Here is a 23,963-nt window from a genome sequence, read left to right as displayed (position 1 = left end):
ATTACCCAAGGATCACAGTATCACAGTAGGTTAGAGATTGGAAGGGACCTCAAAAGATCATCTAGTCCAATCCCCCTGCCGGAGCAGGAACACCTAGATAAGGTTACACAGGAACGTGTCCAGGCGGGTCTTGAATGTCTCCAAAGAAGGAGATTCCACAACCTCCCTGGGCAGCCTGTTCCAGTGTTCCGTCACCCTCACCGAGAAGAAGTTTCTTCTCAGGTTTAAGTGGAACCTCTTGTGCTCCAATTTGTACCCATTACCCCTTGTCCTTTCATTGTAGGATGCTACAGTAACATTTAATTATTGGAACATAGCACAGAAGCCTGCAGATGTAGGGTGAAATAACAATTTAGTTGAGCTTTTCTTAAAACTACACAGTGTTTTTTTTTAAAGTACAGTCTGAGAGTTGAAGCCACAGGAATTTTACTTCTGATTTGAACTCTATTATTGTTTCTTGCTCGGTTAGAGTAAGGGGAAGGTTGAGTAGAAAGCATCTGTTAAACGCAAATGCTTTAAGTGAAAAGTAACTTTTGCATACAATGTATTCTGTTTGACCTTAAAAAGATCATAGCGATTGAAATACTGTTAATATTCTTGCAGGTGATTACTAACTTGACCAAAGCATTAGAGAGGCAGAAGCAGAAACTAGAGCTGATGAGAAACTTTACGCTGTGGAGGATTCAGCATATTAAAGCCAAACAAGAGGTATGTGAGCAAAATAAAAATGCTATGAAAATGAAACCTCTGCACAAAAAAGGGTCAGAGTTTCTGCAGTTCCTGTTACAGTTTAAAAAAAGTGACAATGTTTCTATTTTGGTGTGTTTGACAATGTCAAATAACAATTTGAATACATCAATTCTAAAAAGACCACTGCTGTCAGAATACTCTCTGGGATAAGGAAAAAAAAGCAAACCTGTACTTGTCTTATATTGCCCCTGTTACTGTGATCAGCTCACAGCAAATCACAGTAGTCTACATTTTCAAGTTGGTGCCAGGGGAATCTCTATGTAAATTTCAAACTCATAATTTGGAGAGTGATATGATACACTATCACATGTTCGGAAGCCACTTTCACAGTTAAAACTTCAGCTGGCCTCTTTTCTCACACTGTCAGAACTTGAAGCAGTTAAGAGCTAGTCACACAAAATGTTGAGTGGTGTGTCATGCATCTAATGGTAAGCAGTCTACTATGTGAAGTATGACAGAAAAGAAGGATCACATGTTCAGACTGCAGACCTTTCCCATTCCAGGTACAGATTCCTGGCTGGACTCAAGTTCATTGACGTTATGCAAAACTCGACTGATTTGCAAAGAGGGATAGCCTTTTCTCTTTCCTTTCCATCTTGTAATCTACTCATAATTTTGAGTCTAGTTTATACGCAGCTCTTTTTATTTTTTTTAATTCATTTTTGGAAAAGTAATGCTGAAGTACATTTTCTGGTGACTGTTTTGAAATAGAGGAAAACCAGAATTGTCTTATAAGGACTTTTTTAAAACATCCTGAAGTCTGAACTTATTAAAAAGATAGGTGTTACATGCTAATCATCTGCAATCTTTGTGACTGCAGGTTATGTGCTGTTTCTGCAGTGAATCAAATTGTCCCACATACCCTGTAAATGGCTTCACATATGCGTGGTTACATCATATATGTGAGGTTGTTGATTAAATGTCATTAAGCTGAGGGTAAAAACACTGTTTTGTGGAATCTAAATTCTCAAATTTGGTTTGTGATACTGGGGACAGTAACACTTCAGTGCAGGGAGAAACACTGAGCTGCTGATGCTTTTTTTTTTTGTACCACTCTGCTGCAGCACATGTAGCTCTGTTTAGGTGTTCCTAATGCAGGCTGTGTAGTAAATTGTAAAACAATCATCCACACTCTCTTGGGTACTTAAATTTTTAGTAAAGGTGAACTTGTATATGAAGTGGTTATATTTGTTTCCTAAGGAATATGCAAACAGAGTAGCAGACAGACAATTCCGAACAGCTTTGATGAAGAAAGTATGGACAGCATGGCGCTCTCATAGTGAGGAAAAATGGAAAGAAAAAGTAGCAAAAGCCTGTCAGTTAAGGGCAGAAGATGTCTGTGTTCAGCTCACCAATGATTACGAAGCCAAAATTGCAGAGGTAATATCAAGGGTTTTTTTTCATTCTTTCTCTCCTTCACTCCCCTGTGTCCCATCCATAAAAAGTATCTCTTTCTCAGCAAACTTGAAAAACATGAGGAGTTTCCAGTATAACAAAGCTCCCAAGTACGCAAGAACGTCTGAGATCTCCATTATGATTTCTAGATGTAAATAGGTTGGGGTTTTTTTGGTTTGGTTTTTGTGTTTTGGTTTGGTTCTTTTTCCCCCTTGCATCTGGTATAAAATGTTGTTTATCTGCACTCACAGGTGAAGTAAATTGGCTTCTTTCTGAAATATCTATCTGCCTGTCAGTAAGGATAGTATTTTGTTTTCTAAAAGCACACTTAATATTGGCTGTGTGTTTATAGAGGTCTTACTGAAGAAGACAATGGAAGTAGAAGACCATTATTAGTATGAACGATTATGATGAGTACAGTGGGGTTTTTTTCTTACAGTAACTACTCCATTAAAGGCTGAACCTAGGTTTGCTTTTACCTTCAACTTGCCAGTTAAACTTGTTAAATAATTTTCAGTGCTTAATGTGACATTATCAACATGTGCATTGGTGCACAGTAAGTATATAAAGTTTTAAAAGATATGCTTTAAATGCTTTGTGTTTTAACAAGAAATTAAACCTGGAATTTTAAGGACAGGCTTACAAATGTGGCTTACCAGCACAAAACCAGTAAGCAGTGAGTTACAAAGGTGACTTGATCTGTCTTTTCTCAGCATTTTTAGGATTGGTATTTTTTCTTTTTACAAGATCTATAAGAGAGAGATTGTTGATGACTATTCTTACAAATGCTTTAAATAGTTTTCTAGGAACACGTACACTTCTCTTGAGTAAATCCATGTTCTTGCAGAAATCTAGCTTGTGTCAGATGCCTAACTTCTGAACTTGCAAGACAAATTTCTGCTTAGCTGGTTGGGTAGGATCTGACAGTGATTTTGAATGCACTTTTGTTCTTGGTATTCTCTAGTAAAATAATGTCCTACAGTATAAAGAAATGACAAGTAGCTCTTCATTTCTGGTGAAACAGAGATTTTTGAAGTAAAGTGCATATCTTTGTAAGTGGAGTAAGTGACTTTTAAAGCTACTTGAGGAATGTGCATGTAGTTTGCATTCAGAACTATGAGACAGCTGTTTCATTACTCTGTTTTGTAGCTAGCTGCTGCTTTGGAACAAACAAAAGCTGAGGTTCTGCGTCTGCACAGTGAAAGAGAAGAGTATGAAGCAACGATGAAGAAAGCGTTTATGCGTGGTGTATGTGCTTTGAATCTGGAAGCAATGACCATGTTCCAGGGCAGGGATAGTAGGACGGACCCTGGTCAGTATAAAAAGCCACTCTAATCTGGTAGTGAGTGTGGAGTTTGTTGGGTTCAGTTGTTTGGGGGGTTTTGTCTGTTTTAAAGGATTCTCTTCTCTCTCTGGTTTTTGGGTTTTGGTTGGTTGTTTGTTTTTTTGCAGGGTTGGGGTTTTTTTTCCTGGGTTTTTTTTGTTTTTTTAATTTGAGGACATACAGCAATACAAAGATTGTCAAACTTACTGGTTTAGAAAGTCCTGTTGAATATGTTGAGAAATATTTGATGCTGAACTTTGTACTGCTGTAATTGAAAGGTGGAACACTTTCTCTTTGTCTTGCTTGGAGGGTGATAACCTGCAACTGCAGTAAGAACAAGAAGACAGGGATGGCAAACATCTTAAAATACTGTGGAAGGCTACCCAGAATTCTGTCAGCACCTGGCTTATGGAGTGGTGAGGGGGAAACCCTCTGTTCTCTGGAATCTCAATGTGCAATGAATCTGCTTTTCCCAGACAGCTCTCCCTTCTTTCTTAATCTTGCTGTATAATGCAAAAAGGGCAAGTAAATCTCCCAGGTTCTGTGTTTAGCTAGAGTTCTGTGCCAGAACAGGAAACACCAGTCTAGTTATATCACAACACACTCATAAAACTTGTGCAGCCACACAGGAAAGAGTTGCATACTGTTACTGATGTGATGGAATCACCTCTTTAGAGTGAGACAGTCTATAGCAGCAGGAGCATAATCATGCTGGTGCAGCAGTCTACACTGAAATGAAAATAACTGTGCCAGCAGGAGTCTCACAGCTGTACTTGTGGCTTAACAACCCACTGTACTGACAGCAGCTGTTAATGGCCTTAGACAAGAAACTTAAGTTGCTAAACTTAACAGTCTTATACCAGAAGTTTCTAAACTACTTCAGAAAAATTCCTCACTAAAAGCATAGATATGAAGAGGAAATAAAAACCTGAATAAGTTTTTTTAGAGAATACTTACCTGAGCAGCTGTCTGAGCCTGTGAAATATATGCAGTATTTGTGCAGTTGCTTAGGAAACTAGAATATGACATTGGCTAAGTGCAGTAGCTGTGTGCTAGTGAAAACAGGATCAGTATTTGGGGAAGGTCAAGAATGAATGATTTCTTGAAGATACTGAGTTTGGGAATAAAGTTACAGGGCATTGTGCAAGTACTTTTTTCTTTTTTTTTTTTTACTATTTTAGAAAGTAAGAATTACTTTATCTAGAAGATTTAGCGTTTATTTCTTTGTTTATTGTGTTCTAAAACCATGCAGCAGACAGTGGTCTCCCTAATAATGATGAGTGACTGAGTGGTGTGAAACAGGAAAGTATTGTTTCTGTAAATCTATAAAGAAGAGGGTAAGTAGGAAGGAAATTAAGAAAACTGAGCTTTAAAGCTGCCACAACTAACCCGAGAGGTTCATGGGCCGAACCACTTGAGCTATGAAGCAGGAGCTTATAGTCTACACAGGCAAATGCCTGGAGATTTTGCTGTACTGGACAACACTGAGGTGCCTATACCTAACTTCCTGGGTGTGCAGCTTCATGCTCTTTAATTTCCTGTGGTCAGTGTAGTCCTCATCAAGCTTCATAGCATCTCACGGTCTGGTCTCTGTTGTCTTGTCACGGTCCTCTGTTGTGGGCCATCTTCTTCCACTGCCTCTCATACCACCTCCCCTACTCCAGACACACGGTGTTTCTTGCTACAGCCAGACAGTGGATTCAATGAGGTTAGTTAAATAGTTATTTAATATGGTTGTTCAACCATTTATTTTCAGTCTTCCTTAGGTATAGGAGAACAGTGATCAGGACATTGGGAGACTTAAAACATCAGATTAGATGGTTATTGTGATTTGTTCTAGTCTTGTAATCTGCGGACATTAAAACTTCCATGTGTCAGAGTTAGTGGTTATATGTGGAAATGAACACTGCAATGCCACCTACTGTCACTGGAAAAAAAACAGAATTTGGTCCCTTTACCTGTTTATTATTAGTAGTTTATTAGTATGTACATTTAATATATGTGCAATATACAGATAACACACCTATTATATATGCATTATAGTGTAGATTATTGATATTATACAAGTATTGCGACTTTAATGGGTCCATAACATTTGGAGTCAATGTTGATGATCTAAAATCTATCTGGCTGATATACTGACAGATTACTTAAATTTTTTAAAATTAATATTATAGTAAGGTTATTTTTAATCTCTTTGTGTATTTAAAGGAACATTGAACCTACAAGAAATACTAATTTTTCTTTAAAAAACTGACACTGCATTTTTAAGTAGCATAGATCAGATCTGATTGGTCCGTAATGATGCATTGGTTCTGTCTATGCATAAGCTTAATGTGAGTGTACATACATATGTACATACAAAATGTGTATTCTGGCATACTTTCACTCTTTAAATCCTTGAGTACCAATTTGAATCTTCCTTACATTTTTCCTGCTCACTTCAAGAGAAGAAAAAACCGCAACTACCACATGGTGTCACTCAAGTCCCTGAAATGAGCAAAGTTTCCTTGGCCTGAAACTGCAGATAGGGTCATCTGCTTAAGAAATTTGAGAGTGAATAAGAATACCTCTCTTGGCTTCCTTTAAGGAGGTTTGCATTCTGAAGAAAAAGGTTGAAACTGCTTGGAAAAGATATAGGGCTTAGGTCTACAGATCTGACCTCCCCAGGATGTCTGCATTGCAAGATCAAAGAATCATGGATGGATTTTGCACCAGCACAGGTTTACCCAGCTGCTGGGGGAAGATGAGAGCTAAAGGGCACTCATAGGTGGTCCCAGCCCTACGGACAGGATGTGCCCAGTGTCCAGCCATATATGTGGAAATGAGATGCTGCTAAGCATGGGGTTTGGCCCCTTGAAATGGCAGTACATTCTCAGGGAAGTTAAAATAACACTTTATTTTACTAACAGTGATCCCCCTTAAGGATGTTGTACCCTCACAGAAGTCTGGTGTGGCCTTTCTGTGGTTTGCTATTTTCTACCTGGACTGGGTTTAGGCTTTTAATGTAAGAGCAGCTCTTGCACACCGAATTTAATATTAGCAGGCAGTACAGAGAAACTCAGTTCTTTGCAGTACAAGTATGTGACATGCGTCACAGGGATGTTGAGTCATAACACAGAAACAAGCCCCTTGAAAAGTATTACTTCCAAGCATCTGAGAAAGGTCAAATACAGGAATGTTTATATATATTTTTATGCACACACCCCCTGCCCCCAAATGATCAGGCTGATCCTTTTAATTAGATTGTACAGAAGTCCCAAAGTATTAGAATTTTACTCTGACTTGACCTCTTCCCCTCCACTCTTAGGGATTGCTAAATTATGTGCTGATCCCATTACTTTGTGTTTCTAATAACAGATGTAGGAAGTAGGAGAAATGATAATGGTACCATTGTTACAGGAAGAGTACCTGCCTCACAATATAATCTGCCCTCACCACCACCTCCACCAGCAAATACTCTTCAGATGGAAGACATGGTAAGTGTGTAGCTGGAACAGAACTATATTTGCTAGTGACAAAAGCTAACTTCTTCAGTTGGAACCTTATGCCCAGGAATGCAAGGAATTTGAAAACAGTCTAAATGTAAAAAGAAACCTATGAGTATGTTCAGACTGCATTGTATAAATGACGTGATTGGAGCACAGCTGCTGTCGTTTGCTATACTTTCATTAAGCTCTGCTTTTTATTTTATTGAAAATGTATAAAACTAATGAAGACAAGATCACTATAATAAGTAGAATTTGTTCGTTGAAGTTCTTTCTTGAAAAAAGATGTTAAGAGTTTTTGGTTGGGTTTTTTTTGGTATTTTGGGTTGTGGGTTGTTTTCCTTCAAAAAAAAAAAAGCTTAATGTAATAACCTGAAAAGAAGAAAAACTGGCTGACTTGAAGCTTCATTTTAAGTGTAACATATAAAAGGCACTCAGAGAACTTAGCTTATTGTCCTGTTATGTCAGCTTAACAAGATCATTACCCAGTAGCTTGGATGTTTTGGACCTGCCCTGGAGTCATCCTGAAGATATTGCCACCATAAAACAATTTCAGGTTAGAATACAGGTTAGAGCAGAGAAGATGCGCTTGCTTCTTTCCTGATTTTTCTTTCCAATAGTATCAAATGTTACACTGTTTCCACATTTTTCAGACAAGTATTTTTAAATCAACCAAAAAAACAGTGAACTACAGAAAATATGTGCAAAGAAGTTAGATTGAGAAATTAGAATACAAAAAACCTGACTGTCTAAAGAGTAAAATTATATTTTGTAGAAAGTTGTACTTATTCTTTGTAAACTCTGGTTTCATTCACAGTTTTCTGCCCACCTGGGTCATGCAAGCACTTCTCAAACAAGGCTGGATTCTGATTCTCCAGTAATCATCACTAGCACAGCTGCAGGGTCTGGTGTGGCATCAACTCAAAAACTGGTAATGTGCTAAAATTAACTTTTTGGTTTGTAAGGCATAATTATAGCAGATACTAGTTTGGGTATCATTCCACATTTTTCAGAGCAACACAAGTATGTAGTTGAGGAAACTGCATATGTAGTTGGATTTACATAGCTGTGTGAAGACACTACCTTGCAAATGTTCATTAATGTTACAGAAACCTATTAGGAACAATTCTAAATGATTTTTGCAGTGGGAAGGGGAGGTGTGCATGCACACTTACATATAGCACAACAAGAACAATTAGTGTTTCACTTGATACCATTTTGTTGTAGAAAGAGTATGCTTTGCTTTAGTATCAAGCTCTTTGGAATATCTCATTCCCTGTTCCATATTTGTTGCTGAACTGTCTTTCTTATTTTCTCCATTGTCTTCTGCATTGCCCTCATTTCTTTTTCCCATCTGATACACTTTGCTACACGCTGTCAGAGAAAGATGCAGCATTTTACTGCTTGGAAGCTTTTTTATGTCTGCTGTGTCACTGCTAGAAAGTCTGTCGAGGATAATGGAAGTGTCTGCAGCTGTCATTTGATTATGCAGCCAGTGAGCAAACCTAAACTATCCATACTGTTTGAGTTTTATCAAATTAGCCTCACTTCCCTCAGGACAGCTTAAAACGCTATCTCATATTTAAGGTGGAAAAAGATGGGATAGACCAGGTTATGACTAGGTGCACCAAATTCAGTCCTGTATAACATAACTAAATTACTTGCAAATTCCTATGTTCTGTTTAGGCATGTAACTGATAAAACTGAGTAGACACATTATAGTATTGCAAATATGTTTAGATTTTTACCAACCAATACTTCATTTATTTCTAGCCCATGGCAAAAGTAATAACATCTGCTCAACAGAAAGCAGGAAGAACAATCACTGCTCGAATCACAGGTCGAGCTGATATGGGACAAAAAGCCAGAATCTGTGGTAGTTTAGCAGTGATGGGAGTTGCTCCTCCCATTAGTTCAGTCATTGTTGAAAAACATCACCCAGTCACTCAGGTAAGTCAGAATTATGCTTGTAACAGCATTCTTAATACCTCACATCTGGTAGTAGTTTAAAGAAATGTGACCGTTGTAAAGTGATATTAGACAAAGCTTAAACTGGAGACCTGTTCAGAATAACAAACAGTACTATCTTTGGTCTGGGTAGAAGGCACAGGTGAACAGAGGAAGTCAGTATTGCCATTTTAATACATTTGTTTTGTTTCTATAGTAATTATTCACAGTAGCAGCATCGGCTGTCTCTTTCTTGCCCAGCTCTTCCATGAGTCTTCCTCTTTGTAGAAGTAGTCAGTTGGTACAGCAGTGTTTGGTGTCATCACCATGCAACCACAGTTTAAAGACAAACTTTGTGGTGTATGGCAGGAAGAGTGACTGAACCAGAGGTGACAGAGATACAGATTAGTCTGACAGGCTATAGATCAGGCTAAGTGTATTGGGGGAGGAGGAAGTAAACCTGTTGTCCAGAGGCAATCAGATTCATCAAGCCTGCTGTTTGTTGTGTTTTGAGTCCTACTCTGCCTATTTATCCTGAAGAAAACACTGAAATAAGTGCATTAATAGGGTATGAGATCAGCATACAAGAAGATTGTAAACAGTGCCCTGTAGGGCCCGGCAATCACTACACTTAGACCAATCTAAGCAGAAAATGTTTTCAACTGTAGGTGTATGAAACATGTGACTTTTTTTTGTATATTTTAACTTGTAAAGTAGGATCTTAGTTTTCTGTGCATTATCTGAAAGTCCATTTTCTCTTCAGTGATACTGCCAGAAGAAGCAGATTTACATCAGGTCTCTTAATTTGAGTTGGAGTCACTGGTAACTGTGGGAGGAATATTCTATTTTCACTCATTTCCTTCAGTGAATCAGGGCCTTGTAACATGCTGCACATAGTTTTCAAGAAGTTGGGCTCCTAAGCAGAAATTCATATTTAAATTCTATGCCCTTAGGGGTTAGAGGCTTGGTGTGAGAATTCTTTCACTAGGAACAGTTTCTGAATTCAAACTGTGACTAGTGTGACGAGTGAAGTACCTGGACTGCTGTACCAAAAACTGACTTCTAAAAATATAACAAATGTGACAGTCCCAGAGAGATATTCCATATGCTCTTTCTGCAAAGAAATGCCTAAGTGGAGGTCAATCAGATTGAAGTATTTCTCTTGAATTATTTTGACAATGGGCGAGAGTTTACCTTGATTAAAAGCAGAATTACTGCTGTTTATTGCAGTAAGGTAGTTAGCTTTTTGGAGGGAGAAAATTATTAAATAAATGCAAACCTTTTCCTTTCAGAGACCAGAGACCTTTCAGAGACTTCCTCATAGCAAATACTGAACTTCAAAAGGAAAGTTGGCATAATTAAATTAGCACTACAGAGGAAAATTCTGAACAATTTGGTAAAAAAACAAACCAATCAACTTTGAAATAAGATTGAAGTGATAAAAGCTCAGGCACTTAGTTAACAGAATGTTTAGCGTTTTATTAGCATTTTATATTCTAAAAAGTATATTACAGATGAGGAAGAAAATGATTACTCATTAAGTGTATTTCAGTTTGCTGGGTTGCGAATCTTTCTGTTTGAACTACGGCTCACTTAGAGCTATTATAAGGTGGCATTCTTTGTACTGTTAAATGTTTTGATATATGTGATCACTTTTCAGCAAACCATATCTCAAGCCACTGCTGCTAAATATCCTCGAACTGTGCTCCATTCTTCTGGCTCAACCACTGTGATACCTGTGGGACAAGTTGGGCGAATGCTTCAGGGCCAAACTCATACCAGTGTTCAGTCAATAAAAGTTGTTGACTGAGTAACTTTCTCACTCGTGGGGGTTTTTATCAAGGTACAATTTAAACCTCTTTCCAGTCTTTTCAGATTTGATGTATCAAGGCCTAAAATATGCATCATGTTTTTATCGTTTTCTAAACAATACTTTTTAAAGTAAAAGTGCTTTTATAGTAAACATCTGGAGGGGATAAAAAGAACTTGAAATGTTGTTCTACCTCCAAACTATTTGAGAATTTATTTTATAAAGATAAACAGTTTCTATTTAAGGTATCTTTTGCACACTTTTAAATAAAGGATAAATGCATTTTTTTTTGCCTGAATCTCTTTGTTCAGTTCCAATGTTACTAACATATATTTTGAAGTGAAAATTAAATTTATTTTTGTTGCATGTGCTTTTTTTAGTTGCCAGTGCAACTAAGTGTAGTTGATGTGCATTTTAATTATATCCTACAACAGCATACTTAAATGAAGGTGGTATACTTCATATCCGGGGTGCGACTTAGGCCAGGTGAGGTACCGAGTCCATCAGACTGATAAACATTCTCATTTTCCAAGCTATGTGTCAGAACTTGATGCATACCTGTCAGGATCTAAGAATTTGTGATCTGAGATATCTAACACCAGTCTGTGCTTCATATTCCTGTGATGCTGTGCAGCCACATCAAAACAGGCTGCACACAAGAGGGCAGTTAGGCGTAACATTTCAGACTATGACACAAATAGTGGTCTTTTTAGTACAAACAGTAAGATTCAGTACAAAATATTGCTAGCTATATATACACATAGACAAGGCAATTAAATTCTTCCTTAAGTGATAAAACTATCACTATTTTGTTAGAGAAGACTACAAAGAGAGACATGCTATATAACTTTTCAGATATGAAATATATTCATTAAAGAGGAAACCTTTAAACATGTTCAGCAAGACACTGCCAAGTCTTAATTCAAGACATGGACAAGAAATAGGTAAATAATTTATAGATGTATTAACTATTAAATATAAAATATTCTTTTTTGAGTATGTATTCAAGGTTATGCCATGATAGGCCATCCTCACATGGTTTTAAATATATCTTTGTGTATTTTCACTACATAAATCAAATGCTGAAGGAGGAAGACTTGGCCTAATCACAGCTCTGAACAAGAGAAAAAGCCCTCTTCTAACAGGAACACTATAATCCTAACAAGCCCTTACATAAACCTGAATCCCAAATGAGGCTAGGTGCCAGCCTATTTCTGGAAGTGTTGATTTATACACATAATTTTCACCTATTAATTTTATTCAGGCAGAAAACATCTCATTTACATTTCACGTCAAACAAACTATCTTAATTTGCAGTTCCAGTACAGAATTAGCCTATCAATGTTAAGCCAGGTGCAGAACCTTGGGGAGGAAACAGACAAGTGTGGTTCTTGCTTACCAGTATAGTAATAGCCATTCAGTCTTAATTCTTTAAATCATTGTATAGCAAGCTTATGAGAGAACTAACCAGTGTTTCAGGACTACAAGTTCTTCTAGCTTGGAAAAAGTCATACAACTTCAAAATAGGTTTTTGTTTCCAGAAAAGATACTGTTTGTATTTGGAAGTCACCTTCCATCTGGCATGTAAATCCATCAGATATGCCATGTTTTAGTGATGAACTCATGAAATAGCACATTTTCTTGAGTCCATGCCGGTGCTACTTGCAGCTCTGATGTTCTCTGTAAAGTGAGAGAAGTCACTTGCTTGACATGCTCTGCATTTCACAAGGTCAGACTAACTTAAGTAAGGGCTAGCCAATCACATTTGTTTGCAGGACAAAGGAGGGAAGCAAAGCTTCTTTGTCTTCCTTTAGAAATCGCAAGTCTCACTTAAATGCTCTTTCTCAAGGAATGCCACCCACCCCCCAGGAAGAGCATGGTCCCCGAAAGGAAGGCTGTCCTCCAGCTCTGCCACAGTTACACCTTCCCAGCAGCAGCCGCCTCTGCACTGCACTGCAGCCTGGCAGAGGACAGTGTAAGGTGGTCGCTAACAACTTACCAGCTAAAGGCTGAAATCCCGCTTCCACCAGATCCTCGTATATGTGCTTAACAGGATTCTGACGAGCCAGCAGCATACCATGTAACCAGATGAGCAACATTCTATTTCCATGTTCCTTGTAACTTTTTTTCCCTATGCAATACAGAGAGCATTTATCTATTCCATGTGCTGGGAACTGGATATTTTGTGCTTTTGTACTTTTAGAGTTCCAAGAGGTTTGAAAACCTACTCATTTAACTATTTCCTTTCTCACCCAGAAGCAAAATGATGACTGAGGCTTACAAAGTTGTAAAAACAAACAAATTATAGTTTTACTCTAAGGCTACAGTAAAGGGAGGGAAAAGCTAATACACCTTAATACAATTTTTTCCTTTCATTTTTCCTCAATGTGTGGAGTATATTGTGGATTCGTAGTAAGCAGTTACAATGCATACTGTAGAAGTATGGCTTTCCCAGCACTTGAGGGGCCTGAAACCAAAAAGTGCTGGTTTATGGCAGCTGTCCAGACAGGGCATGAACAAGGTCTTCTGTGTCATGAGGTTTCCCAGGTCCTCACTTGCAGCATGACCTGCAAGACCCTTCCATGCTACTCACTGTTTCTGTTTCTGATTTCTAAAGATGGAGATTCCTTCAGGCGAAGAGGGAGAACAGAAGTGGCCTGTACTTCTACATCACTGACACCCTGGAACCAGGGACAAAGCTTGTACCCACTCACTGCTCTTTTTCATTATTCGAATAAGAGCACTATGGCCGTTGTGAATATGATACTCATGTAGTTTAAAAAGCTACTCTGCCGTGTGGTTTTTATAGCTTACCTATTATGTCTAGCCCTTCAGATATTGTTACCTGTCCATTGTTCTTCAATAGCTCTAATTTGTTCACCCGTGAACTTCCAGAATAGGGCCAGTTTTTTCCATTCCTGGGGGTTTAACTGGTTATATGCTAGATTCCAAAGAGAAGAACGGATCTGCTTGGTCTGTGTGCTATGATCTTGTTTGAAGGACAAGCTGAAGTCTGGCCCATCGTCACTGTGAACTAGATGTTCCTGAAGAAGAAAGCAGATGATAAATGTAATGAAGCTGGGAACTTCACTTAGACAGCAGTGAACATTAAGTCCTCTACAGCCACATGTAGCTTCTGACAAGTGATTGTTCAGTGCAGGTAAAGGAGCTGTGTTTGGCTAGTAGAGCTTTTTGGAAGATGTGTCAGTGTAGATGATGTTATTACGGTCTAAGTAATATAACGGAAATGAATCCCGCCTGTGTCTGTTCCTATGTCATACTAAGTTAAACTCAAAATAAACCACTTCCTTTCTCTGGCATTTGTTACACAATAGCAAGTAACAGCAAGTCCTGTGCCAGTACTGCTGTGCTCATTGGCTCTGTCTACTTTGTATGCCATGTTTTGAACATGGTTGGGTTTCAAGCACAGTTCTTAATCTTTTTTCTTGCTTCTAAAAGTATTGACTTCTACCTGAGAAAAGGCTAAGCACCATTAGCATGGTGCTGCTCAGGCTCTTCTGCCTCTGCCCATCAGCTCAGCTCACCTGAAGTGGGGACTACCAGGTCATTTGGTGCCAGCATGAAGCCATTGGGTTTTGTGTGTGGAGCCCCATTCAGCAAAGTGTCCAAGCACTGGTGGTTTGAACCTGGATCTAGTTTTATTGCCAGCATAAGCACAATTAGACAGAAAACGAAACCACAAGCACCCTCCAAATGAAAAGTGGTGTTGCTACCGTATGCATGGTACAGGAGTGAAGGTATTGCTTCTCATTTGGGCACCTCTGCAAAAGCGACATTTAAAATCTAGCAGTGATTTTAGCCTTAGCTGAGCAGTGCCCAGTGGAAAGCCTCTTTCCTAGTGTAGGTAAGCCTAAGCTACTTTTGTATTTCTTTTTGTTTACATGCTAGTCTTGTTTCAAATCAATCTCCAACGTGAAAAATGTCTTCAGGAAGTTGGTATGGGATTACAGAGCAGCTACTAAGCAAAAAGGAAATGGCAGCCTGCCACATTTTAAAATGCTAAGCATAAAATACTCCATTCCAGATAAAATTCAGAAAAATACAACAGGGTTGTTTACAACTTTATAAGAGTCTTGCAAGAAAAAATAATCTTAGTTTAATAACTAAGCTTTTTCATGTATGTTTGATTCCACTTTTCTAGTGCAGACTTTATTGCATGCTTCCTGACATGCAAGGTGAGGGTGAGGGCATTCTACCACACAGCTTCAGGCTCTCCTTGGTTCATAGAGAGTTTAGAAAACCTCCGAGGTTTAGAAAAACAAAACCAACAAAAAACCTACAGGCAAACAAATAGAGAAAAGGGCAAATGGAGAGAAAAAGGCACTCCCACGCATTAGTATCATGTGCACTTCCTCACAGCAACGTGACATTTCCTTTTGTAACTAATGCCTTGTCACAGATGGTAAGTCAGCTCAGTGTAACAAAAAGTTCCCAAAATAATAGCTCAAAACACCCTAGTTTCTTACATGGTAAAGCCACCTGAGCAATGTCATATTCCATAACTGTAAGATCTAAGCAGCTGCCAAAGGCTGTGCTTGTAGTAATGGGATACAAACACTTCTGTCTCTATTCCCAACACCTGTGGAGCTCTTGAAGAAGATCATCTGCTTAGAGATGTTCTCCTCAGGCAATTCGGTAAACAATGCTAAGAGTTAGGAGCATTAAGGGCTCACTGCTGTCAGACTTGTCATGTCTTCTTTGTCAAGAGATTACTTCTAATTCCCCTTCTAAGCCAAAAGAAACAATCATGTACCTGAAAACTCCAGGTACAAACTGGTGCAAATCAAATATGCACAACACAGTGAGTTCATAGAGGTGGTTTTCATTATAATTAATCTAGATTGGTGATTTACACGCACAATGCCCTTAAAATGTAGCATCATGGATTTGGGCACATAGGGATGAAGTGGGGTGGTAAAAATGGCTAATTCATGTGCTGGAACTTGGGCAGGATCCATATGCTTATACCACCCGAGTGTGGGAGGCACTTGGCTAACCTGATACAACAAGCACTCCCTGGCAGTAAGCAGGAGTGATAATGAAGTTAGATATTTGTGTTGCAGCTCAGCAGTGAAGCACAAGAGCTGACAGTCAAGTGCATTCCTTTCACTAGTCCTTTTGCCCTGGTTTGCTAGCTCTGGAGCTCACAGATTTACTTGCTTGACACAGATAAATTGTGTCAGCATCTTCTTTCTTGCAGGTTTTAGGGTGGATGCTACAAGAGATATCTTATACTGCCTCACCAGGACATGTCTCCAAACAAAAGGTGTATCTGAGAAAGCTGAGGGGTTTTAAACTGTATTGTGTCAAAATCATGACATGGAGCCCACATAAACCAATTTGTCAAAGCCGATCTTGTAGCTTGCCAAAAGGAACCACCTCAGACAAAAGATGCTTCAGAATCAGAATCGGCTGTACTCCCTTAGTGTTCTCCTCAGTGCAATGAAAAGCGTCTCTTACCTCTTTCATGGCATAATACCTTTCTGCTTTAATGATCATATCTACAATGAGGGCATGATTGCTCCTTGATGCCACAGCTAGTGCAGTTTTTCCATGCTGAAAGCAGAAATAGTGAATCAGAACATTATCTCTTATATTTAGGATAAGTATGTGATAGAAAAAACGGGAGGTTTGTTTACAGAGCCACATCCCTTCTCCTCAAGAAAATGTATTGCTACAGTTTTGTGGTTTCAGGGTAGCTACTGTCAAAGTTCTGTGCTTTGCAGGAATTGTATCCCCTAGCCCAGAGTGGTCAATTTTTCCCTGCCTTGAACTACCCCTACAGAATTTCTGTTGAGGTACAGCTGCTCTCAGAAACGTTCTGCACTCAGACTGCTGCGTACTTCATACCAGCTTCTGGCTCCCCAGTCACTGCTTCCAAGTGTCTGCTGCAAGACCATGCACCTACAGGCTGAGAATACCACACACAGAGTCTGTTCCCATGTTATGATTAGACTGGTATTTCAGATGGGTAGGCTAGCAAGGTTGGAAACCTCCAGCTTTTAGGGCAAACCTGTCTTGTTTCAGATGGTAAGAGAAACTGGCTCACAGGATCACAGAATACTTAGGGTTGGAAAGGACCTTAAGATCATCAAGTTCCAGCCCCCCTGCTATGGGCAGGACACCTCACACTAAACCATGTCATCCAAGGCTCTGTCCAACCCAGCCTTGAACACTGCAAGGAATGGAGCAATCACAACTTCCCTGGACAACCCATTCCAGTGCCTCACCACCATTACAGTAAAGAACTTCTTTATATCCAACCAAAACTTCCCCTGTTTACATTTTAACCCGTTACCCCTTGTCCTGTCACTACAGTCCCTAATGAAGAGTCCATCCCCAGCATCCCTATAGGCCCCCTACAGATACTGGAAGGCTGCTATGAGGTCTCCATGCAGCCTTCTCTTCTCCAGGCTGAACAGTCACAACTTTCTCAGCCTGTCTTCATATATGGGAGGTGCTCCAGTCCCCTGATCATCCTCGTGGCCTCCTCTGGACTTGTTCCAACAGCTCCATGTCCTTTTTATGTTGAGGACACCAGAACTGCACACAATACTCCAGGTGAGGTCTCACGAGAGCAGAGTAGAGGGGCAGGATCACCTCCTTTGACCTGCTGGTCACGCTCCTTTTGATGCAGCTCAAGATACGGTTGGCTTTCTGGGCTGCAAGCGCACACTTCAGCTGGCTCATGTTAAGTTTCTGATTGACCAGCACCCCCAAGTCCTTCTCTGCAGGGCTGCTTTGAATCTCTTCTCTGCCCAGCCTGTAGCTGTGCCTGGGATTGATTCGACCCAGGTGTAGGACCTTGCACTTGGCAAGGTTAAACTTCATGAGGTTGGCATCAGCCTACCTCACAAGCGTGTCAAGGTCCCTCTGGATGGCATTCCTTCCCTCCAGCGTATCAAGCGAACCACACAGCTTGGTGTCATCAGCAAACTTGCTGAGGGCGCACTCAATCCCACTGTCCATGTCAGCGACAAAGATGTTAAACAAGACCGGTCCCAACACCGATCCCTGCAGGACCCCACTCGTTACTGGTTTCCAGCCGGACATTGAGCCATTGACCACAACTCTTTGTGTGCGGCCATCCAGCCAGTTCTTTGTCCACCGAGTGGTCCATCCATCAAATTGATGTCTCTCCAATTTAGAGACAAGGATGTCGTGTGGGACAGTGTTGAACGCTTTGCGCAAGTCCAGGTAGATGACATCAACTGCTCTACCCCTGTCCATCAGTTCTGTAGCCCCATCATAGAAGGAATGAGAGTGTGGGAATTCCGTTCTTGTGACAACTGAAGTGAGGACACTGAATGTTTCAGCAAAGAGGTGTTTTTCAAGTAGTACAGGCAGTCAAAGGAATTAAAAGCTATTGCTTTATTTCTAGCTGCAGAGGACTGCAGCTGCCCACTTCTGTCTGCAATTTTCTGTTTTCAGCGAATTTACACTAGTGGAACTGCCTCAGATTTAAGCATTCAGGTTATTCTGCTCATATCAAGTGACAGGCATTCTAGAAAATTAGACCTAAAAGAAGCCAAGCCCTTAATTAAAAGGTTCAGTAATTAAATTATGAGGCATTTCAGCTTTCCAGCTATTACAAAGTTCCCTTTTGAGTTTTAGCTGCAGGCTTTGCTCAAGATCATTCTAATGACTGGTTTTAGAAAAGCATCACATTGGAATCCAAAGAATTTACCTTTCATAAAGTTTTATAGCACAGACATACTTTGTATGTGAAGAATCCAGAGACCACAGGAGCTCCTTGGGACCCAGCCCTGGAAAGTGCTCTGCACTTCACAGGAAGGGGAAGGGGGTGGGAAGAGGGGTTGTTTCTGGCCTCCTGTGCTAATGCAGACACTGCTGGCATCCTACTGCACACATGGCACAGCAGGCTTGCACACCAGATTGTGTGCACAAGTCTCTGCACTGTCAATGACAACCAACAACCATTATCTCTGCAGATGGGAGGGAGGGAGGAAGGAAGGAAGAGCTCCCAGGGGAGCATTTCCTGAGCCGTAACGGCTCACAACTCATGCAGATGCATGACATGCTCTGGAGATCTGAGGACTCTTGCTGCCAGGGCACACAGGCAAGGAAAACTGCAATTTGAAGCTGGCTCCACTTTTCCAGCCTACTGTTCAGTGGGGATGGGAACATTTTTGTCACCTCAGCAGCAATTTGATTCAAAGAGAGCTGAACTTTCAAATGTTCCCAGCAGTGGCATGGCCTCAGGGTCAACCAGCAAATGTGCAAGGGACAAGCTACTCTTAGAAATAAAACTCGAGCAAAAAGGTGACAGAACTTGTGTTGGCTCAGAATCACCTTCTCATGACATGCCCTGAACGATGTCAATTTGCTGTGATACTGAAGCATTACCCAGCCCAAAGGCTTGAGGTGCTTAAGATCAAAACAGGCAGTAAGAAGTAATTTTCTGTGCCTGCCCTTGGAATACGACTAGGTGGAAATGATTTTCCCATGACAAAGGTACTAACTAAAGTAGACAAGATTTCATTCTGGGTTAGACCACATGAGAACTGCAGCTCTCCAGCTGGTGTAGGTATGACACATATGGGAAGGCTTAACTGATAAGGCATAACTGTTAAGGCTTAACAATGCAGCATGATAAAAACCAAATCTGTCAATCCAGTTATACAGAAAGTCAATATAGTGGTAACAGTATAAGAAGGGGAAGCTCAGTCTTGCAATAATTTTGCAGAATTTGTAAAAGCTGTATTTGGTACTTTGTCCCTTCAAAAGCAGAGGCTCTTTGTTCTGGCACTTCTTCCAGCCATTCCTACCCCTGTCTTTCCAGGCTGAACATCAGCAACAGGTCTAAGCACCCACTTGAGCAGACCTGAGATGTCTTCTCAAGGACACAGCATCACCATTTCCAGGTGGCCCAGAGTGGTAAAGGGAAACTTGACCGCTGCAGTTAGTGAAGCTGGCAGTACCTGTGCCTCTCCTGGCAATGAACGCTGCAGGGACACAGTTACAATAGCCACAGGCTGTTTGCCACTCCGTAAGCCTAGTCCTTTTTTCCAGCAGAGGTCTCTGGCAGAAGGGTTTTCCCTTCAAACTATGGAGTTTGCAACCTCTTCACTAAAACCTTTTCAGATCTCTGCAAGCTGTGTAAGGCAATATAAAAAGGAGACTTCCTTTGTAACAACTAACAGCTTTACCGAGGAAAGAGAACTGCCAGTAAGTGCTTTCTGCATCTCTGGGAAGAAGGTTGTAAAACAAAACATAAAATCACAATGTCCTTGCACATGTGGGGAATGCAATCTACCTTATCCGCAGCTCTGAGATCGCAGCCTGCCTTCAGAAGCACTTCCACCAGCTCCACGTTGCCAAGATCAGCTGCCAGATGTAGTGGGGTTTCCTGCCTCTGTAATTAATGACACCAAATAAATACAGTAAGCCAAATTCTCTCTTAAAAACAGTGCTCATAATCTGAATCTGAAGAAGATTCACATGAGATGGCCTTGGAAAGAAAACACTGAACAGGATGAAATCATTTAACTTCTGAGTGATCTACCTGCCAGTTTTGTTCCAGACAAACAAGACAGCATCTGGGATCTCTGCAGAAAAACCAGGCAGGAGTTCCAGTTGGCTCAGGAAAAAGTAACTGTCATGCCCCTGTAATGTACTGTAATTTAACAAGCTCTCTCTCTTCCCTCTTAAAACAAGGTGTTTTGGACAGAGTGCTTCATGCAGCTGCCGACCCCCACCCATACTATCCTCTCAAGTAATGTCTTCCCAGCTGAAATTCATACAAAGACAACTGGACATCCATAATTTTTAACACTACAGCAAGGTTTGTTAGCCAGCACTGCCACAAAATGGTGATAATGTACTGGAGGTCTACCAGCTCTGTAATGGGTTTAGTGAACCTTAAACCACAGAAGCACACACGAAAAAGGGGGAAAATAAAAAAAAAGAAAAAAGGATTAAACAAAACCAAATTATTAACAAACATTACAGCTAAAGGGGCATTCAGCTTCAAGTCTAAGAAATGAGGGTTGTGTAGTCACTACAAAACTGCATGCACCCAAATGAAACTTATTTATTTATCCTTCTGCAGAATATTAAAAATTCCAGCCATCTGTGGGTGTAATGCAGCAGCAAATAAGATATGTTGTCATTTGTGGAAGCCCTGCATATCTTCTGGACATGTCCTGTAGCATGCTTCACGTGACACAGCATCTTTTTGGGTGGAAGGTTTTGTACCTGCACCTCTCTGATGTTGCAAGTCCACTTTCTGCAGGTCTGATGAGAAAACTTCTGTTCTTTAAATCTTGACTTAAAGTTTGCAGAGTCAAACACCAACACCTTACACATGAAGAAACACCAGCCTCAGGGTTCCACCTTGGAGTCTCTCATCAGTTCTTTTGGGCCTACACACTGTAACACATGACCCCATAAATTTCCCACTGCAATACACCCTACTTTCTTTGCTGCGGTAGCTTAGAGATACATGTGCAGCTAATGTATGTAACTTCAGACATGCTAGGGACAAAGCATGGAACATTTCTAAACCATGTGCTCAAGAACAAAATTCTGTATGTGATAGAAGAGCTCATTGTCATACTTGACTCCAGCCACTAACTACAGCCTCTGTCTGCTACTAAAATGTGTACAAATTTAGCAATAAAATGATCAACAAGAAGAGGCAAACTACAGATTTCTCAAAGACTACTCCTTGTTACTATTGTGGGGAGCATCCCCACCCGACATGTGGGAGTTCAGGGTGTGTTTCACCAAGAGGGAGCCACAGTCCCCAGTGTGGGACTTGAGAGACCTGGTGGGACAGTCTTCCCACAGCTCAGATTTAGGGCTGATGGGGAGGGGAAGAGATTTGCTTTGAAGGGACACAGCTGGCAGGCTGGTCTATACACAGCTGATGTCCCAATGTCTGCACAGTCCGTTGTGGCCAGGGCAACAATGTAGTACATCCATGTGGCCAGTGTACAAACTTCTGCTACTGGGCATGAGACCTGGATGTCATTCAGATCTCTGGAGGCCTGGTTGTTGGCTAAGTTGCTGTAGACCACCTCCACCACCATTAACTCCCTCAAATACTGGATACCTTCTTCTGTGATAGTCTACTTATCTTGCTGGTTTACAATACCTTGAGGAGCTACCTTGCATTTGCACTCAGTGAACTGGGCAACAGCCAGCTAGTCCTCCAAAGACCGCTGGTACCAAGCAGAAACAAAAAGATCTTGGTAAAGGTGTAGAAAGCAGATGCCAATGTCCCTGGGTGACCTCCAACCACAAACCTTTCAGTTAACACCCACACACCAACTGATTCCACCGACAGCTGTGACCTCATCCTTCAGCATGACATGTGAGGAGCAGCTCTGGACATTTCCTTAGTTGTATCTCCTCCCGGGCTCTTGCTCAACCCCAGCGTATGCCCAGGTTGAAGCAGAATGCGAAACAGAGAAGGCCTTGGTGCTGCGTAAGTGCAGTTCAGTAACAGATGAAACTTTCTGCCTTACCAGCAGTGTTTTGGTCACAAATCTGAAACACAGCACACTATGAGTTGCTATTAAAAAATTAACTCCATCCCAGCCAAGTGACCCTCTGTACTGGGTTTCCATCTGAGATCAGTGCTGTTGAGACAATTCTGTCAGTTACTACACATGAACTGTAATACTTGAACAATCACCACAAATATTTTCTGGGTATATAGCATTTTGCTATCCTTATCTTGCAGGAACAATACTAGCACAGCATGTACCAGTGACTAGTACATATGCAAACATGCAAAAAGATAAGGAGGGAACTGCCTCTTCCTATTTTTTTGTACCATGAGCTCAGGAGGAAAAACAACACAATACATTTCAGGCAAAATCCACATAATCTCCTTGTTAGCAGTGAAGTTATATTAATTCTCAGCTTTTCTTACGTGATTTAAGGAGTTTATATCATGATCGGCATCCAAAAGGCTTTTTACTACCGGTAGATGGTTATTGATGACTGCTAAATGGAGAGCGGAATTCTTCTGCTGTGAAGGGAAAATAATAGACTATTATCCTTGGTATATTATTAGATGTCCATTTAAACAAGAAAGAGGTTTTTGTTAAAATCCACCCCTTGGAAAGGCGATATGCTCTAGCAGACGTTCCAGACTGCAGAAAACACACCTAGAGGTGCAGAGCTACGCCAGACACGGTAGCCTGTTCCTGCAATGGCTCAGCAGCAGGTAAACAAACATTAACTGAGGAACTTGGGAATGTTGAGTCCACAGACTGAGTATCAGTGTGTCACCACTTAGGAACACAGCAAGGTACTCCTCCGATGTATTTATACCTTGGATATGCTGCTACCCTCGGCTGACAATAGAGAACTCAGGACAGTGTTTCTGTTCCCCCAGAAAACTGGTTTGCCCTCAGTTGAATAGGCTGGACACAGATTTATTCTCTGCTGGGTAAACAGATGTCAAAATCTACTTTCAGGGAATAAACTCTTGTTAGATACTGCTGCTGGAACTATTTTTCATATGAAACTGACTTGCTATCGTATTTATACAAAGTAAATTACAGCTAGAAAGAAATTAACTTGGTTTTATTTTCTTTGAGAGATTACTATTAAAATAACTGAGGCACAGGCACACCACCAGTCACAATCCAGCCATTAGATGGGCAAGATCACTTTGTATGTTGAACCTGTGAGTTGTCAGTTTCTTGTTAAACACAGCTAAAGAATAATCCCATACTAGTGCCATTGATGGGTGCCAGACACCTGTTCATTAGTGTCTTTATAAACCACAGCCATTTCTTCAGGGCTACGGAAAAGTAAAGCAAGCTTTTATGTAATGCTGCACTGGAAATGTTTCCAAAATGAAAGTTAAAATTTTATGAGCTGCTTCTACTACAGAAAGCCAAAGAGAACAGGCAGCACAACAACTACCTCATCTTCAAATAAATAATTGCAAGCACATTATGAATACTTCTTCCTTGATAACATTGCACAACAGGCCAGTGATCATGGTGTAAGTCACAAAGCCCAGGTGCTCTTTTCATCCTGAATTGTAGAAGCAGAAACTAATTTCCTATACACAGAAAATCTCAGATGTAACAAAAACTGTAACATCTTAATTCAGACAAGATTTTAATGCTAGAAATACCTTTTTCTTTTTAAACCCCTAAGAACAGCAGCAGATTTTGAAGGCATATGCTTTGAGTTAAGAGGGCAAAAGCACTGAAGTGTTTATTTACCTTGTATTTACCTT

At 40.4% G+C, this 23,963-nt stretch overlaps 2 protein-coding genes across 13 annotated transcripts in view; one reads left to right on the top strand and one right to left on the bottom strand.

The window, feature by feature from the left end:
- POC5 (POC5 centriolar protein) overlaps positions 1–11,081 on the top strand; it is a 30,755-nt gene extending 19,674 nt beyond the window's left edge. For 5 of the 6 annotated variants that reach the window (XM_061369549.1, XM_061369553.1, XM_061369552.1 and 2 more), the window contains 7 exons: positions 604–708; positions 1,951–2,130; positions 3,295–3,457; positions 6,830–6,948; positions 7,775–7,888; positions 8,731–8,907; positions 10,565–11,081. In XM_061369549.1, coding sequence (XP_061225533.1) covers positions 604–708; positions 1,951–2,130; positions 3,295–3,457; positions 6,830–6,948; positions 7,775–7,888; positions 8,731–8,907; positions 10,565–10,714 — 1,008 coding nt within the window. In that variant the 3' untranslated portion in view covers positions 10,715–11,081. The remainder of the gene's footprint in view (positions 1–603; positions 709–1,950; positions 2,131–3,294; positions 3,458–6,829; positions 6,949–7,774; positions 7,889–8,730; positions 8,908–10,564) is intronic. The other variant, XM_061369550.1, reaches the window with a different exon arrangement.
- Positions 11,082–12,131: 1,050 nt separating this feature from the next.
- The window catches only part of ANKDD1B (ankyrin repeat and death domain containing 1B), a 30,062-nt gene continuing 18,230 nt past the window's right edge, over positions 12,132–23,963 (bottom strand). For 4 of the 7 annotated variants that reach the window (XM_061369561.1, XM_061369555.1, XM_061369562.1 and 1 more), the window contains 6 exons: positions 22,638–22,736; positions 20,013–20,111; positions 16,196–16,291; positions 13,560–13,758; positions 12,714–12,845; positions 12,132–12,394 (listed from right to left, as the gene is read on the bottom strand). In XM_061369561.1, the coding sequence (XP_061225545.1) occupies positions 12,336–12,394; positions 12,714–12,845; positions 13,560–13,758; positions 16,196–16,291; positions 20,013–20,111; positions 22,638–22,736 (684 nt within the window). In that variant the 3' untranslated portion in view covers positions 12,132–12,335. The remainder of the gene's footprint in view (positions 12,395–12,713; positions 12,846–13,559; positions 13,759–16,195; positions 16,292–20,012; positions 20,112–22,637; positions 22,737–23,963) is intronic. The other 3 variants (XM_061369559.1, XM_061369557.1, XM_061369560.1) reach the window with 3 other exon arrangements.

Source organism: Neopsephotus bourkii, unplaced genomic scaffold, assembly GCF_033783945.1.
Source record: "Neopsephotus bourkii isolate Nb327-2 ecotype Australia unplaced genomic scaffold, CSIRO-AGI_Nbou_v1 NB_1507, whole genome shotgun sequence".
In the NCBI taxonomy this organism is placed as follows: domain Eukaryota; kingdom Metazoa; phylum Chordata; class Aves; order Psittaciformes; family Psittacidae; genus Neopsephotus; species Neopsephotus bourkii.
The sequence above is the reverse complement of the archived record's forward strand: the minus strand, read 5'-3'. Positions and strand labels throughout refer to the sequence as shown.